Source organism: Populus nigra, chromosome 4 (assembly GCF_951802175.1).
Source record: "Populus nigra chromosome 4, ddPopNigr1.1, whole genome shotgun sequence".
In the NCBI taxonomy this organism is placed as follows: Eukaryota; Viridiplantae; Streptophyta; class Magnoliopsida; order Malpighiales; family Salicaceae; genus Populus; species Populus nigra.
In genome coordinates, this window is record NC_084855.1 from 9,453,782 (window position 1) to 9,471,915 (window position 18,134).

Genomic DNA, 18,134 nt, shown 5'->3' on the forward strand with positions numbered 1-18,134 from the left:
CAGTAATTATGTGAATCTGATCAATTATAGGAGTCATATCAAATCTTGTACAAAATTACTACACTTTCTTATAATAGGATTGTTACCTATTCAGAGCTCTGCCTATTCAGGGCACTGTCTATTTAGAGCTTTGCCTATATATTTTCTCCTACAAGGAGAAAAATACTAATGAAAAATTCAGCTAGAAGACACCATTGTTTTCTACACAAAACAATTTAAACTATGGTTTTGGCAGTGTGAATAAATGAAACGTTACCTGTGGTAGCTTTATTTTGTAGATACACCACAACCTGTAACGGTTGACTTTTAAACATAAAAACGACAAATCAAACCCTACCAAATAATGCAGTGGAACGTGAGAGGGCCAGAGACGATTACCATGACAAAACTTGGTAAGATTAACATGTTATTCCTAGAGAATTACAGTCTATCGTTAAGTGGATATAGTTTTTTTTAGCCGAATAATAATAATTAAAAAAAAAGAGTAAAAAAAATACTCCCATGCACAAGAAATCCGGAAAGAAAACAAAACATAAATGCACTTTTAAAATATCCCCAGTGCTCATAGTCAAATATCTATTATATTAAAGAAACATTTCAATTCAATAGCTTGAATTGTTAGGTAAGATTTCAAAATATAATTTATATTATTCTCTAACATACATCCTTAAATATAAGTTCTTTGAATTTAAAACTTGCACAGATCCACTTTATCTTGTGTTTAATTTTTATCAAATAAATAAGAAAGGTAAGATTTGAACTTATGAACGCTTGATCATTAAAATTTTGATAATATATTAAAAAATCAATTTAATTTTAAAATTTAAATTATTAAATGAAATTTTAAAATATAATTTATATAATCTTTTAATTTGAGTTTGGTTTGCTAGCGGGCAATCATGCTTTCCATTGATAATAAACTCCCTTGTTTTTTTTTTTTGTTTAACATGGGTGTCCGGGCCAGCTTTCACGCACCTCGACTAATTCCACGGGCCCTGAAGTTAACGACTATGTAAGCCTCCAGTGGCTATCATATGAGCAACCACATGGGTTGAATTTGAAGCTATAGAGGGAGCAAACCTCTTAATCCCAAGCTCTTACCACTAGGCACCACCTACCACCCAGATGATTAACTCCCTTGTTTTCATTGCATTGGTGAGAATCACAATGCAGACCACCAGCATTAGTAGGAGTGAATTGTGTCCATCAGACCATCACTATTACGCCGGATCATTTCCCTGGAATAAGATGATATGGTGGCCTTCGAAAACAACTAGCACATGGAGGATAACATGTATTACAATTTTTATTCTTTTTACAGTGCCGAATAATATGTATGATATACATATGAGTTGAGTGGATATTTTAGCGTGCGGTACACTTGTTGGGCACATGGTGGGCTTTAACACCAATGATCTGTCGAATTCAAAGGGAAAAGGGAAGGAAGCAAAACACCAGTGTCTCTTAGCTTTAGGAATCACGGGGATCAAAACGCGTTGATCAAGACTTCTGCATGATAACAAAAAATAGAGGCAGGTCCACTAGTATATACTATATACCATATGAACAAAATAGGTAACAATCAGGACATACCAATAATAATAATAAATAATTATACATGCATGGAGGATATTGAGATTCCATACCTTCCAGTTCTCTATATAAAGCACAGACGAGTTCACCACAGTGCACTCCTACAAGACCTTCTCCTTCCACTATACATTGCACATGGCGACTCGTGACAGTGTTTCCTTGTATAAGTTGTGGATTTCAGTTATCACTATCCTCCCTTTCACTCAAACATTATCACAACCCGAAAATTATATTGTTCACATGGATTTATCGGTGATGCCCAAAGCCTTTTCAGGCCAGTATCATTGGTACTTGTCCACTCTTGCTTCTATATTTGATGTCTCTGATAATAGCACCACTAGGGCTACTTCTGCCACTCTGACTGCCTCTTCTAAACTGCTTTACAGTTATACTCATGTTATCAATGGTTTCAGTGCCAGTCTCACTCCTTCAGAACTTGAGCTTTTAAAAAATTCTCCAGGCTACATTTCTTCCATCAAAGACTTACCTGTTAAGCAGGACACAACTCATTCATCCAAATTTCTTGGCCTTACACCTCAGTCCCTTGCCTGGAAGGTGTCAAATTATGGTGAAGGTATCATTATTGGGTTGGTGGACTCTGGTGTTTGGCCAGAAAGCCAGAGTTACAACGACCATGGAATGCCTGAGATTCCAGAAAGATGGAAAGGAGAATGTGAAAGTGGCACTCAATTCAACTCCTCATTGTGCAACAAAAAGCTCATCGGAGCAAGATTTTTCAACAAAGGCCTAATTGCAATGTATCCTAACATCACTATATCTATGAATTCGACGCGTGATACGGATGGGCATGGGACACACACATCTAGCACCGCTGCTGGAAATTACGTGGAAGGTGCATCATACTTTGGCTATGCCCCTGGAACTGCTAATGGAGTAGCTCCTCGGGCGCATGTAGCCATGTACAAGGTTTTCTTTGACGAAGGTGCTTCTACAACTGATATAATTGCTGCAATCGACCAAGCGATTAGCGATGGTGTAGATGTATTATCTTTATCATTTGGCTTGGATGGGATTCCTTTGAATGAAGACCCCATTGCCTTGGCAACATTTGCAGCCGTAGAGAAGAATGTATTTGTGTCCACTTCTGCTGGAAACGAAGGGCCTTTCTACGAAACTCTACATAATGGCATACCATGGGTGTTAACAGTAGCTGCTGGTACTATAGACCGTGAATTTAACGCAGTTTTGACACTTTGCAATGGAATTTCAATCACAGGTTCATCTCTCTATTTGGGGACTCCATATTTTTATGAAGTGCCTCTTGTTTTTATGGACGGGTGTCACAAAGTGAGCGAATTGATCAACATTGGACCGAAGATTGTGGTTTGTCAAGGTGGGAACGATGGTAGTGACTTAAGCGACCAAGTTGAAAATGTCAGCAAAGCAAACGTTACAGCTGGTGTTTTCATAACAAATTTTACAGATACTGAAGAATTCATCCAGAATCAATTTCCAACTGTTCTTCTGAATCAGAAAGATGGGAAAACCATAATAGATTACATCAAGAACAGCAACAAGCCACAAGCAAGCGTAGAATTTCGAAAAACAAATCTGGGGATTAAATCAGCTCCAAGTGTTACTGGTTACAGTTCTAGAGGGCCATCGACGAGCTGTCCATTGGTAATGAAGCCTGACATTATGACTCCAGGCGCACTAATATTAGCTTCATGGCCTCCAAATGTTGTCGTGGCTCTGAACAATTCACAACCTTTGTTCAGTAATTTTAATATACTATCAGGGACATCTATGGCTTGCCCGCATGCAGCAGGAGTGGCTGCACTCTTGAGGAAGGCACATCCTGATTGGAGTCCAGCTGCTATACGGTCAGCCATGATGACAACTGCTGATATAATGGATCATAACATGAAACCTATCAACGACATCGGTTTTGGTAACAAGACACAACTAGCCAGTCCTCTTGCCATGGGAGCTGGACAAGTTAATCCCAACAAAGCTCTAGATCCTGGTCTCATTTATGATGTTAATTCAAATGATTATGTGAGGCTACTCTGTGCTTTAAAATTCACAGAAAAACAAATCCAAGCTATCACAAGGTCATCTTCCACAAATTGTTCCAACCCATCCACCGACCTTAACTACCCTTCTTTTATCGCCTATTTCAATGCAAAAGATTCGCCATCAAATTTGACCACCGTGCGAGAATTTCAAAGGACAGTGACCAATGTTGGAGCGGAAATGTCTACTTACACCGTAAATGTGACGCCCATGATTGGTTTAAAGGTAAGTGTCATTCCAGACAAGTTGGAGTTCAGGGCCAAGTATGAGAAATTAAGCTACAAACTGATCATTGAAGGTCCAGCACTCTTGGATGAGACTGTAACTTTCGGCTATCTTAGTTGGGTTGATGTGGGGGGTAAACATATTGTCAGGAGTCCCATAGTGTCAACAAGTTTGAGTCCACAATTGTCTTAGAAGAACTAACAAACTTGTGTACCTTACAAGTTAACTTATGTCCGTGTTATTTTTGAATAAAATTACATATAATCAGCGAAGGAGCTTTCAGCTTTCATGGATAGTGTCAGTTTTATTTGGTTGCAAAATCATCGGCGTGTCTGTTTGATATCATACACAAGGGCTATTGATCTTTCAAATAGTAAAAGTAATATTTAGATCAGATCAGCTATTGTAATAACATTTACCATTCTTGTTTTACAAGAATGAATAATGAGAGTTGTAGTAAGTTTTTACATGGGATAAAGGTAAAAGGCATGAGAAAACCAAGATCTAAACCTATGTTTATTTCATTTTGTGTTCTATTTTTAAACATTTTTAGTCAAATAACTAATTTCTTGTTATGATTTCATTATTTTAAATTAATGATATGATTTGAAGGAAAGAAAGGCAAAAATGGAAAGCTAAGATGATTTTGACAGGAAGACGTCGATGATATGTTATGTTTTCACTTTCTCTAGGCATGTCACTAGTTGGAAAGTGATTTTGCAATCCATTACTGTCTTGTTTATAATAGAAATTGAGTGTATGACGATGCCAAAGGTAATGAAAGAAGCCTGATGATTAAGACGTATGGTTGATAATTTTGGTTTGCATATAAGTTAATTGATGTGTATTATGATTTTTAGAGTGCTATTCATATGATCAAGAATTGGATATACCATGAAAGAACCAAGCATATTAATAGAATATATCACTTTATTCTAAATATAATGTAACAAGGTGTTTTAGTAGCAAAAAAAAATGGCTAGAATTAAGAATCCTACAGATATGTTGATGAAGTCTATCTGTATAATTAAGTTCAAGGATTGCTTGGACTTAATTGGTTTGTGTAGTATTTGAGAGGTGCTTGGTGAAGATGATCAAAAAAGTACTCAAGTTGGCTCTATTTAAATAAAGATGGAGATTTGTTGGGCTTGTCTTAAATTGTGGGCCAACAAGAGAAAACAAATACCCATGTATTTAGACCACATAAAAGTTGAAAGTTGTCATATTTTAGGGTAAGACTTATTTGTAAGTGTTTTTATTCTCTACACTTTGATGGTTTGAGAGAAGACAGAGAGAGAGAGAAAGAATTTTTTGTTACCTTGGGATTTTGAATGAAAATATAATTTTGCAAGATACCTTGTAATTTTATATTTTCTCATAGTGAATTTCTCTCATGTTTAACAAACCTAAGTTACCAAACCATGTAAATTCTGCGTGTGCTCTTGTGTAATTGATTGTGTTTGTTTTTTATATTTATTTATTTATTTATAAATTGGTCTGTGAGATTTTAGAGTTGTTACATTATAAAAAAGCTTAATTAGTTGCAAATTCAAATAATTATAATTGAATATATACATTTTGTGTGTGAATAATTCTTTGATGGCCAAAAATATTACTCTAGAATTACATATATTTTGCATGTTGGATAAAGGCAGATACAATCCAATTGTATGGATAATTGGACTGCATGGTATTTACATAATTTCTAATTCCTAATGGCCAACAAAGATTGAGTAAAATACCAACTTTAATCTTTGAGCAAAGTGATGGCTAGGCTTCTGACCACACATCTAACATCCACATGCACTTAGGTATTGATTGCCATTGAAAAAAAGGATTCTTGCTGCATCCCCTTCCTAGAAAAAGCAGCATAACTATATAAAAAAAACCCTAATAAATTTTATTTCTTCCACCACGATCATATGCATGATATTGAGAATTGTAGTACTAAAAAAAAAAAGGAGAGAGATTAATCGTTAGAGGTCACCTTCAACAATTTTAAAGAAATAAAATGCAATCCAAATACAAAGAGAAAGAAATTGATGCATGCCATGATGAGTTTCCTGAAATCAGATAGGATCCGTGGATTACATGAGAAAATCTTTTGAGCTTTTCAATAAAATCAATAATGCTTCTATGTATCTTCAAATGAATTTTTCATGTCTCCACATATCCATGTCTACAATGAGGTTGATCGTTTTGTCTGTGTTTTCCAAGCACTCATTTCAAACGAGGCCTCATCCCACAATACAAATGCTCAAAAAGTTTAGTCGTGGGTACACACTTCAAACAGAGCCATCACTTCTAAGAAACCGGGCCTTGTCTCACCATCCTGTGTCTTTCACTTTCCTTAGTTCTTGCTTTTTCTTTTTTATTATATTTTCTTTCTTTCCTGTAATTTATTAACTCAATTATAATAGGGTTTTATATTTTGACAAGGGATTTTTTTTTATGCAGAGAAAGCCAATTCCATATTTAAACCTGGACACTTGAAGTCCAAACAGCAGTTTTGGTATCAAACAATACTTTCATTTTTTTACTATTGTTTTGGAAAAAAAAGAGTAACCAGCAGGAGAGACTTGCATTTTGTACTTCTGCACGCGTAAGTTAGAACAAGTTCGCTTTAGGTTGGTGACCCAAATTCAGACACCAGTGAATCATCAATGGTATGAGTGATGACTCCATCATATTTTCTTTCTGTTTTTGAGCTTCCTAGTGGAAAAGAAAGACTTGCGCATGATGAGCCGAGCTCCATTTTGCTGGAAGCTTGGACCATGCTTTCTTTCTTTGCTCTTGGATCCCTGCTTATTTCCTTCCTCAAAAGTTACCGCGTGACAGGCTTTTAAGAAGGCCGTATTATCTCTCCATTATCTACTGTCTACTATACGGCTTCAGTTACTGAATAAATAGATTCGTTGTGCGGCGCCAACTGTAATTGGCTGTCGAGTAATTAGTTCCTCGCATCTTCCTCTGCTAAACCAGCCCTAACATAACAGCACGAGTCCTGACAGGGTGACACCAACACTCGTCTTTCTGCTTTAAACATCCCACCCCTCGTACCTTCTCTCTCCACACTATTAAGCCTATTTCTCAATTGCGCTCGAGTTGACCAATCCACCCCTCGCAATTCCCACAAAGTCACCATCATCTCCAGCGAACCCACAGAGAAGATAAAAAAGACAGCAAATCAGTATCTCCAATTGCATAGAATTCGGTGCTCAATCAAAACTAAGAAGAAGAAGAAGAAGAAGAACCTGACTAAGACAGACAATGCACGCCAAGACAGACTCAGAGGTCACTAGTCTAGCACCATCATCCCCCACAAGATCTCCTCGCCGGCCAGTCTACTACGTGCAGAGCCCATCACGTGACTCTCACGATGGAGAGAAAACCACGACGTCGTTTCACTCCACTCCTGTACTCAGCCCCATGGGGTCCCCACCTCACTCTCACTCCTCTGTTGGCCGCCACTCGCGCGAGTCCTCCTCAAGCCGGTTTTCCGGGTCGCTGAAACCTGGATCGCGCAAGATCTCACCAAATGATGCGTCTAGAGGGGGTCAAGGAAAGGGACAGAAGCAGTGGAAAGAGTGTGATGTTATTGAAGAAGAAGGACTTCTTGAAGATGAAGAGCGTCGAAAGGGTCTCCCTCGTAGATGCTATTTTCTTGCTTTTGTTCTTGGTTTCTTTATCTTATTCTCTCTCTTTTCTTTAATTCTTTGGGCTGCTAGTAAGCCACAAAAACCCAAGATTACAATGAAGGTATATTATTATATATACTATATATATGTTTCTTTCTTTTATTTATTTTCACGAAAAATATTACAATTCGAGAAATTGGTTTATTTTTTCTTGCAGAGTATTACATTTGAGCAATTTAGGATCCAAGCCGGGTCTGATTCAACGGGAGTGGCAACTGATATGATCTCGGTGAACTCTACAGTGAAAATGACCTATCGTAACAAAGGAACATTTTTCGGCGTCCGTGTAACATCAACACCTCTTGATCTTTCCTACTCTGAAATCACTATTGCATCAGGAAATGTAAGCCAATTCAGATCCTTAACAAAAACAGAGGAAGAAGAAGGTATTTGTGGATTCTTTTCTAATTTGGTGTCTGGGTATTGCAGATCAAGAAGTTTTACCAATCAAGGAAGAGCCAGAGACCCGTGGCAATATCTGTCATCAGCAACAAAATACCATTGTACGGAAGTGGAGCTGGGCTGAGCAGTTCAACAGGGACAACCACATTACCAGTGCCTCTAAAAATGAACTTCGTCGTTAGATCAAGAGCTTATGTTTTGGGAAAGCTGGTTAAAACAAAATTTAACAGGAAAATTGAGTGTGATTTTACATTTGATCCAAAGAAGCTCAACGTCCCAATTTCTCTCAAGGAGGCTTGCACATATGATTGATGATGATCAGTCAACACGTGAAGAGGAATTTCATATTTTTTTCTTTAATTTTAATTTCATATTATTGGTTTGGTTTTTGCTGAGGAGAAGAATCAAGAAAGTGGGCAAGGGGTGAGCGACGCGGATTTGGACTTTTTTTGGTTTACCCAGCTGGCCAGAGAGTGAAAAGAAAACGATGGCTTCGGCGATACCCTGTGAGCCACTTTCCATTTGTTTCTATTTCTTTTCCCCAAATATATATAAACAAGAAATTAATGTAGAAGTAAGTAGTGATTCATGTATCAGTGCTACCGTTCGTGTAATTACATTCTTTGATAAAGTTTACATGTTCATTTTCTGCTTTCTGGTTATTTAGAATTCCACCCGAATTCTTTTAAACGAAAATAAAAATGTACAAGTCTTGGCAGATTTTCGGGCATTAAATCTAAAATTATAATTATTTTGAAATTTATTTCCATCAAGATAATTTTTTATATAAATATATCTTTTTGTTTATCTTACCATCATAATATTTGTTAAAATAAATTATAAATATGATAAAATTATGACTGGAAATCTTTTTAAATTTTTTAATAATAACAAATTGATTTTAATTGAATTTTTATGAATAATTTGTTGTTTTTTATTTGAAGTGTCAATAAAAAAAAAAAACGTAAAAATAAAGGCCAGCGAAGGGGCAGATACCAAGAATGGGACAAGTCTGCGTGCTTGGCCCTGCATTTTTTTTAAAACACCTTTATTATTTTGGGAAAAAATATTACAAACAGCATGTTGTATATGACATTTGGGAAAATAATTGCGCATATCAGCTCTCGAGCTTGCGAGATCTGGCCTCCACGCGGCAATGGATTTGTTATCAAATGATTAAGTGAAGGTGCTCGGCTGTCACACTTGTGAACTCTCCCCACTCGCGCCAACTGACATGGTCAAGGTTGCATTTGTAATCAACAGATTAAGAAAATATATTAGGGTACTTCGTATTGTTCATATGAACATTAAAACACCATGAAAGGAACCCCAATTCTTTTAGTTTAGTGTATTTCGGTAATTGTTATAGGTTAATTTCATTTCTTTCTAGGCTAAAACTACTATATTGACCACATTCTCATGGCAGCCTGGATCTAGAAAAAAAATTAACGTAAAATAAATAATATTTAGATTATTAAATTTTGTTTTAGCATTTTCATAAAATTCAGTACAACAATTTAAACTTAAAAAATTCAACCCAACTATTTTCTTAGTTCAATTTTTAAATTAAATCTTGTTTCGTATGTCTGAAAAAAAAAACTTAATATTAAAATATAAGATTCAATAAAACTTTTTATTAAAGAATGAGATTAAAAAATCATAAAAAATTACAAAAAATAGCTAAAAAAACCTACAAGAATCTAAAAACTCATATTAAAAGATGAAGTTGAAAAAAATAAAAAACTTCTATTATATGATAAAAATACAAAAATTGGTTTACCATCATTTCAATATTGAAGGATAGAATTAAATAAAAATCTTATATTAAAATATAAAATGAGAAAGAAAAACCAAAAGATAAACAAATCTAAAAAACCCAAAGAAAATAAGAAAAAAACTTACACTAAAGGATATAATTAAAAAAAATAAAAAATAAAAAGGGTAAAAAACCTAAAATGACAAATAAAAAATTCATGGGTTTATTGACAAAAACCTAGATTCGTGGGTGCGAGGGAGGCTCAGGCGCTTGAGCCTTTGTTTTATGTTTTTTACAAGGGGCGGACAGCCACATAAATGACAGTTCATCTGTCTACGGAATGAAAACAATTTTGCTCCCATAACGACTCGAACACGACCTCCACATTACCCGCCCACGACTACGTTAATCCGGTCATGTCCTGTATTGATAATGTACAACTCTCATGCCATTAGTTACTGGACTAAAAATGTGATAAAAATGGTCCCTGAAGAAATTGTATGATTCAATTTAGTCTATAATAAATGAGAATTACGGCTCCTTCCAATTTCTAACAAAATCATCACATGACAATCACTTATTCCATTCAATAAAAAAACCAGGGTAGAATATTCGATTTCTTTTTTATTCTGTACTAGGACTTGTCTCTAACACACTGTTTTTTTTAATCCGGTAAGACTAGATCATTCCAATCACCATCGTATTTGTTGTAACAACCAATAATACCACTTTTCCATTAATTATTTAGTCTTTATTTTTCTAAAAAAATCCTTAATTAAAAGATAACAATCATGTTAATAAAAATATAAACTTAGTTTATGTAGTATAGTAGATATTTTAGAGATGATTTTTTCGATTCGGTTCGGTTTTTATCAAAAAAATAACTAAACTAATTTTTTTTAAAAAAAATCAAACCCAAACCAAAACCGGTTCAAACCGATCGGTTTCAGTTTGGTTTGATTTTTTGGGAAAAAACCGGTTTGGCTCGATTTTTTCTGTTTGGCTCGATTTTTTTCGGTTCGGTTCGGTCAGTTTTTTGCTTATAAAACCAAAACCGAACCAGCTGGTTTTTTTAAAATTTTAATCTGTTTTTTTATGGTTTAGTTTTTTTAGTTATTTTTTTTTATTTTTCTCGATTTAATTGGTTTTTCGGTTTTTTTCTCACCCCCTACGTCCAACATGGAACCGGCTAAATTATTAATTAGCTAAACTATCCAGTCCAAAAAGTAAATTGGAAAACATTAAGGACCTTCTGGAAAATAAAAAGAATCACCACCATTGGCCCCCTCGCCCTTTACCATACGCACAGTCGGGAAGCCTTTCTTTGTCTATCTGAAGTTACCATTCTCATCATGGCTCTTCCCCAGCACCAGTTTCAACAACACCACCAACCTCAGCAGCAGCCTAAAAATTTGAGGTAAGTTTTGTTAAAGAATACCAAAGTCTTACATCAATTTCTTCAAAACCTAGCATTTTTATCAGTTTTTCTTAATGCATGCAATTCAGAAATGTATACGCAATCGACGGCCAGATTTCTCCGGCAGTGGCGTATTTGAATCCTTCTAATTTGCAAGATCAATCTCAGCATCCTCCCTATGTTCCACCTTGTAAGTTTCCTAACTTCTCTCTTTTTACTGCTCTATTTATTTTTCAAGCTCAGAAGCCATAGAGAAATAAACGAAGGATTCTTTAATTTATTTTTTAATATTTTTTATATTTAAATAATACCAGCCTCTAATTTTATCATTTTTAGGCTAATTCAAGCTCAATTACTTACAATTTGGTAACAATTTTTTTTATGTAATTAGCTAGCAAGATCTTAAATCAAGCTATAAAATTTTGGGTATTTTGTGGTGGTGGTTGTTGTTCTAGTTCATGTGGTGGGGTTTGCTCCCGGTCCTGTCAATGATGGTAGTGATGGGGGATTTGAATTGCAATGGAATTATAGACTGGAACCCAAGAGAGAGAGATTGAAGGAGCAAGATTTTTTGGAGAATCATTCCCAGATTTCATCCGTTGATTTCCTACAACCGCAATCAGTTTCAACTGGGTTAGGGTTGTCTCTTGACAATGCTCATGTTTCGTCTTCCGGTGACTCGGCTTTGTTATCGCTTATTGGTGATGATATTGATAGTGAATTACAGCAGCAGCATGTAGAGGTTGATAAATTCCTTAAAATTCAGGTTGGGATTTTTTAAAAAGATAACAGCTTCATTTTAATGTGAAATGAGCCTATCAGCTGCCATTTTTGTAGGATGATTTTGAAATGTTTTGCTATGCTAATGCACTTCATTTAATTCGCAAATAGTGGTTGCTGTAGCTTCATTTATTATGTTTCTTATGCTTTTGTGTATCATCTATAACCTGTTAGTTTAAGTACTTGATGGCTTCACAAGTGCCAAGACTCTGAATTTGAGCAGTTTACGAATTGGATCACGGATTTGTTTCTATATTGTATTGCGATATTTTTCACATATTTGATCTCTAATACTGCCTCCGTCACTGTTAAGCTGGCAAAGTGCTACTTGAAAATGTATGACTGCTGACTATTTTATCTTAGTTCAAAAGCACAGGATTTTGCTTTCAATATCTAGAATAATGAAATAAAATATAAAAGATAATTGGGAAGAGTTTCTCCTCTCTCTCTCTCTGGTGATTATGCTTTTTGTCTCAATATTACATCACTAATTATTTGTATCAAATTTACTCAAACAACAATAAATTTAATTAATTAGATGAAAGCATTTGCTCGATGGATTGATTTAGTAGGTTTAAAACTAATGGTGGGCTACATTAAATCAACAGATTCTACGGAAAAGATGGAAATTGCTAATTCTAGATGCATGATGGTGTGGTTGTCTTTTGCCTGAGGATCTTTCTGTTGTTTGTTAATTCTCTCTAGTGGCAACATGTAAAACATTCAAAATCATTGTAACTCAGTCATTGTGTTCAACCTTCTAAGTAGAGTTCCTAAATTCCATTTGCTATGGGAGTCAGTGTGAAAAACGTTTACAGAGGTATTCAGGCAGGTGTCATTTTTTTTCCTTTTAATTTTCCTTTGGTAGTTCATGTCCTTCCTGCTGTGAAGATATGATAGGCTTTGGTTCTGTTTGAAGTGTTTTTTTCTTTGTTTTCAATTGAATTGATGGTTGCGGGGCAGGACATGGGGCAGACCAAAATGGCTGTACCTGCTGAACTTAATGGGAACTGGTTAATTTGTATATTGAAATGTGTTTTTTTCTTTCGCCATTCATTTTTCACAGTGTGAGGTGCTTAGGAATCATTTCTTGTTGCTCTCTTTGGTAATATGATTATTCGCTGTTGAAGTATTTCTAACTTGCTTGCATGTCTAATAGGGTGATCGACTACGGCAAACTATCCTAGAGAAGTTCCAAGCTGACCAACTTCAAAGTATCTCCCTTGTTGAAGAGAAGGTTCTTCAAAAGCTTCATGAGAAAGAAGCAGAGGTGGAGAGCATTAATAAGAAGAACATGGAACTTGAGGAACGAATGGAACAGTTGTCTATGGAAGCAGGTGCATGGCAGCAACGGGCCAGATACAATGAAAACATGATAAATGCCCTTAAGTTTAATATTCAGCAAGTCCATGCTCAAAGTAGAGATAGTAGAGAAGGGTGTGGTGACAGTGAGGTGGATGATACAGCTTCATGCTACAATGACCGTGCTATCAATTTTCACCTGCTTTGCAAGGATAATAATGACATGAAGGAGCTGATGATTTGTAAGGTTTGCAGAGTGAATGAAGTTTGCATGCTTTTGTTACCTTGTAAGCATCTCTGCCTCTGTAAGGATTGTGAAAGTAAGATTAGTTTTTGTCCCCTGTGTCAGTCCTCCAAGTTTATTGGCATGAAAGTCTATATGTAATGGGATAATATGAAATTTAATGCTACCTAGTGTAATACTCATTGTTCGTGTCATTTTCATAATTCCTTATCGCTTACATACTGCTATGGTTTTAATGTTTCTTCAAACGTTTTGCGTGCAAACAACTTTCAAGTGCAATGGGGCTCTTTATCCATTTGGATGGTGTGTTTATTGATTGAAAGGACCTGAAAATGGTAAAAGTGATTTAAAAAATGTTGAAGTGGCATTCTGGTGTCGTATATTTCTCTGGTAATATCTTGAAGTTTCTTTTTTAAGTTTTTTGAATGATGATATTTTCTGCTTTTGGAAGGTTTGTCATATCTCATTCAATAACTGGCAAATTTGTGTCTGTTATTTTAGGAGTGGGATTATATGCATTCCATGAAGTGCTAATGACACTCCACTTCTCTGTCCAGCCATTTCTTTCCGTGTATGAAATTTCAGTGCCACTAACACTTGGTGGAGCTTATACCTTCACCCCTATTTCAGGCTTATGCTCAATAAATCTGCAAAACTTATTTGATATGATTTGTAAAAACAGTTAATGATTATGCAATAAAATGATGTTGACCTACTATCCAAACATGAAGGTTGTCTGTGTATCAGAGAAAATATGCACCAGTTAGAAGCTACATCAAGATAATGATCAGCTAGCATCGATGTTCTCTTTCCATTTATGTTGATTAGAATCAGCTGTTATTGGAACTTTCATCCTTGATACGTTTCTCAAAATTTCATAGATTGATCACCTGCTTATTTTGTTACTCGTGTGTATTGAGAATTGCAAGGTTTCCATGTATCTGTCACCGGAGCTTTCTTAATTTTGGGATATCTAGAGCACAGTACTTTGTTTTATTGAATACGTTGTTTATAATAGCCTAGGCCATGCTTTATCTATGCTTCTACATGATTCGACTGTAGTTTTGAATTCTATTCTTCCTAGTGAACGAAATTTTATTGCAATAACTCTTGCATTAACTCTTTCCCCCCGCTTTAATCATGCAGCCATCAGTTAGTTTAGGATATGGTTAGGTTGGGCTGGGATAAAGTTGAGTCAATCACGAGAGATTTTGATATGACCATGAACTTGGATGTTCACATTTCAGTTGCATGAAATATTATATAAAAAATAATCTTTAGCTACTTTTTTTCTTTGTGATTAGTTGAAGACTAAAGTCTTCAATTTGAATGACGAGGAAGATTGACATTTATTAGGGAGCTGAAGATTAGTTCCAGAATTGGATTTACATTTATTGTTGAGCTGAAGATATTAAAGTAGTCTGCACTGAGATGGTGCTTTGCCTGCCATGTGAGGAGTGAAAGCAATGGCTTAACATTTCTTCAATATGGATCCAGGCAGTCACCTGGTGTGTGAAAGCTCATTTTGGGTTCTTGGGAGCAGATTTTGGCCGGTTCCCGTTCCAAGCTATTGGCTCAAACCGTTCGAGCACCTCATGTAGAATGTTTTGATTGACGCTTTTTTAATTAATGATTTTCTGATTATAATAATTCTTGAAATATTGATTGTTTTGATTGAGTTGTTAAATATCACATAGGAGTTGCATGTTTTTTTTTTTTTTTAAAGTACTCAAGTCATCGGAAAGTTGAAGAACTATGGAAGGTTAAATTTTTTATTTTTTTTTATGATAATTTTATTGCATTATAAATAATTTTTCTTACCATGACGTTGATGGAGGTTAGTTTTCCAATGTTCTTTGACTATTTTTTTTTTTAAATAATATTTTGATATTTTACGAGGAAACTATATTGGCGTGACGCCAAAGTGCATCATCGGCCCATTAAATTTCTTCTCACTAGACCAAAAGCATATTGATCACAAAGCTGATGCTGGGCTGCAAAGTTTGGATACATTTGTGTTTACGTTTCTGATCTCTTATTTCTGGAATGATTCAAGAGGTCTATGCATGTGCTTTCTTAATTTTACGAATTTGATTCTCTATTTCTGGTTTACTTTTTTCAATTCCTGGAAATAATATTTCTTTTCGTTGATTGTTAAGGCAGATAATAGGACTAAGTTATTTAAAAATAGTAATTAAAATTAATTATTAATTAACTACTACTACTAATGATAATAATCAATTTCCATTATAGACGGGCATTATGAAACCCTAATAATCGGTAAATTAACGAGGAGAGAGCGAAAGAGAGGCGGAGGTAATGAATACTATGGCATCCCGTGTGACAAGGAAGAAGCAGAACCAGGGTCTATTTGTTAGGCGTCGATCCAGTAGCCCATCAGCGACAAACAATGGTATTCCGATCCTCCCCTTTCCATTTTCTTTGTTCAATAATTCGTTATTAAATATATTTTTTTCCTTATATAGAATCGTATTAGTGCCGTTTTAGCTTGAGTTGTAAAATAATGCACGGCGAAAAGGGAAAAGATAAATGATCACGTAATATATATTATTTCATGCTCGAAAGTGAAAATTAAAACTCGAATATATATATATATATATATATATAGATATAGATATATATATATCCATTAATTCTTAATTAGGGTTCAATGTGGTCAGATGATCCTATGGGACTGGGCTGTGATGGAACGTGGTTAACTCCTACTACGGTAGTTTTTTTTCCTTTTTAAGAAAAATAGTGTGATAGCTTTTGAAAGGAGTACTATATTAGACTTGGGACTAGATCCACCAATCAGATACGTTGGTGACGTTGTTAAATCTAAACACAATACGAATTACAGATTAAGGAAAACATAATTTGAAAGGAGATAGACAGTCTTTAGTTACTGTTTTAAGTTAGAAGGGATGGAGAATAAAAATATATTTGGTTTTAGAGACATGTAGAGAGATATAAAAATATATTTATATTTGGAATAATTTTAAAGTGAATTTTTGGACTTTTAAAATAAAAGATATAGAAATGACATGTTTTTAAAGACAATATTTTTTTTATTTTTTGTTCCTAAAATATCATTGTAAAAAACTTATAATTTCAAAATTATCAAACTAAAACGTGTAAGAATAAAAATAGATATTATTATAATTTTAAAATTCAACTCGAAGGTCGATACAAGACAAAGCTCGATTCGAAAGTCGGTTCGGGGAAAGGCCCGATTCACGAGTGAGGTTGACCATTGACTCGAGTCAACGTGCGGATAAAAATAGTTATTATTATAGTTTTAAAACCCGACTCGAGGTAAGGCCGGTCACGTGCTGGGAGTGTCAAACCAAGTCAATATATAATAAAAATGGTTATTTTTATAGTTTTAAAACTTGATTTGGGGCCCAACTCGAGGTAAGATCTAAGTCATTGATCAAAAGAGTCAAACCAGATTGACCCTGGTGAATATAAAAGTAAAAATTATTATTATTATAATCTTAAAACCCGACTTAAAGGTCAATCCAGGCAAGACCCAGGTTATAGGTTAGGACATCAATACAAGTTGACCTGAATCAATGTATTGATAAAAATAATTATTATCATAGTTTTAAAACTCAGTTCATAAGTCAACTTGAGCCAAGGTTTAGGTCACAGGTCGGAAGGGTCAACTTGGCTGATCGAAAATCTTTTAAAAAATAATAAAAACAACCATATTTTGACCAAAATTCTTTTTCAAAAAGGTCAACAAGTATTTGACCTGTGTTTTATCCCGAGTTGACTTGCATTTTTGACCGGATCAGGTCAAATCAATCCTTCTTCTATTTTTTTTTTGAAAATTGAACCATTTCAGGCCTTATGTCAATCCATCAAGTTAGTCTTAGTTTTATAACTAAATTTATTATAATATTATGAATTTCAACACTCAATCTAATTATATTTTTAAATATGTAAGTTTGACAAAAAATACATATTAGAGGTAAAATATATTTTTTCATATTTTTTCATGTCTTGTCTATCATAATCAAATAAGATACAAAGACAATCATTTTATCTTATACATCACTACCAAACATAATTTTGTTTAAATTCCTTTTCTGTTTTGTTTGTTTTGTCTCCACTGTTTTGGCACAATAACCAAACACTATCATAGTGATTTTAATATTGCTTCTTTAAAAATATTATAGTTATTGAAATAATTATAAAATCAATCCTTACAAAAAAGAAAAATTAGAAATTATAAACCAGGAGAAATAAAAATAAAATCCTAAATTAAGGTTCAAAATTCAAAATTAAATATGAAAATAATAAAACTGGCTAAAATACATTTCTATATCTAATTTGAAGGCTTTCTCGATCACTACTAGTTACAACTAGCTGACCCCTATAGAACTAGACTTATAAAATCTCATGAAAAAAATTGAGCTTAACCATATAGTTAGATAAAAAAAATAAAAATTATACATGCTTTCATCAAATATGTCGCTGAACACAATTGAATCTTTTCTTGAGCTTAGAATTGTCTATCCTATCTATATTTTGTTAGGCCTTCTCCAAGACCTAAATTAAATATATTCATATGCAATTTGATTAGAAGCTCCTACTTTAGCTAGACTGCCCAATAAAGAGAACATACTAGCTTTATCTCTATGCCCAAAAAACCATGTATACTTATTGTTG

The 18,134-nt window shown here is 34.5% G+C and overlaps 3 protein-coding genes across 3 annotated transcripts; all 3 read left to right on the top strand.

The window, feature by feature from the left end:
- The first annotated feature begins 1,674 nt into the window (after window positions 1-1,674).
- LOC133693016 (subtilisin-like protease SBT3) lies at window positions 1,675-4,144 on the top strand. The gene has a single exon (XM_062114205.1). It carries the CDS (start codon window positions 1,729-1,731, stop codon window positions 4,045-4,047), a length of 2,319 nt encoding a protein of 772 aa, XP_061970189.1. The 5' UTR covers window positions 1,675-1,728; the 3' UTR covers window positions 4,048-4,144.
- Window positions 4,145-6,729: 2,585 nt separating this feature from the next.
- LOC133692773 (uncharacterized) lies at window positions 6,730-8,604 on the top strand. Its single transcript, XM_062113911.1, has 3 exons — window positions 6,730-7,614; window positions 7,711-7,896; window positions 7,983-8,604. Exons 1-3 carry the CDS (start codon window positions 7,126-7,128, stop codon window positions 8,265-8,267), a joined length of 960 nt encoding a protein of 319 aa, XP_061969895.1. The 5' UTR covers window positions 6,730-7,125; the 3' UTR covers window positions 8,268-8,604.
- Window positions 8,605-10,971: 2,367 nt separating this feature from the next.
- On the top strand, window positions 10,972-13,636 carry LOC133691028 (probable BOI-related E3 ubiquitin-protein ligase 2). The gene is made up of 4 exons (XM_062111336.1): window positions 10,972-11,128; window positions 11,218-11,318; window positions 11,584-11,894; window positions 13,068-13,636. Exons 1-4 carry the CDS (start codon window positions 11,064-11,066, stop codon window positions 13,593-13,595), a joined length of 1,005 nt encoding a protein of 334 aa, XP_061967320.1. The 5' UTR covers window positions 10,972-11,063; the 3' UTR covers window positions 13,596-13,636.
- The last annotated feature ends 4,498 nt before the right edge of the window (window positions 13,637-18,134 follow it).

Excerpts from the sequence above, each read along its gene's own strand:
- LOC133692773 (XM_062113911.1), top strand. The coding sequence starts at position 7,126 with ATGCACGCCAAGACAGACTCAGAGGTCACTAGTCTAGCACCATCATCC. Across the intron at positions 7,615-7,710 it reads AACCCAAGATTACAATGAAG|AGTATTACATTTGAGCAATT; the intron begins GTATATTATTAT and ends TTTTTCTTGCAG. Across the intron at positions 7,897-7,982 it reads TCACTATTGCATCAGGAAAT|ATCAAGAAGTTTTACCAATC; the intron begins GTAAGCCAATTC and ends TGGGTATTGCAG.
- LOC133693016 (XM_062114205.1), top strand. The coding sequence starts at position 1,729 with ATGGCGACTCGTGACAGTGTTTCCTTGTATAAGTTGTGGATTTCAGTT.
- LOC133691028 (XM_062111336.1), top strand. The coding sequence starts at position 11,064 with ATGGCTCTTCCCCAGCACCAGTTTCAACAACACCACCAACCTCAGCAG. Across the intron at positions 11,129-11,217 it reads CAGCAGCCTAAAAATTTGAG|AAATGTATACGCAATCGACG; the intron begins GTAAGTTTTGTT and ends CATGCAATTCAG. Across the intron at positions 11,319-11,583 it reads TCCTCCCTATGTTCCACCTT|TTCATGTGGTGGGGTTTGCT; the intron begins GTAAGTTTCCTA and ends TTGTTGTTCTAG.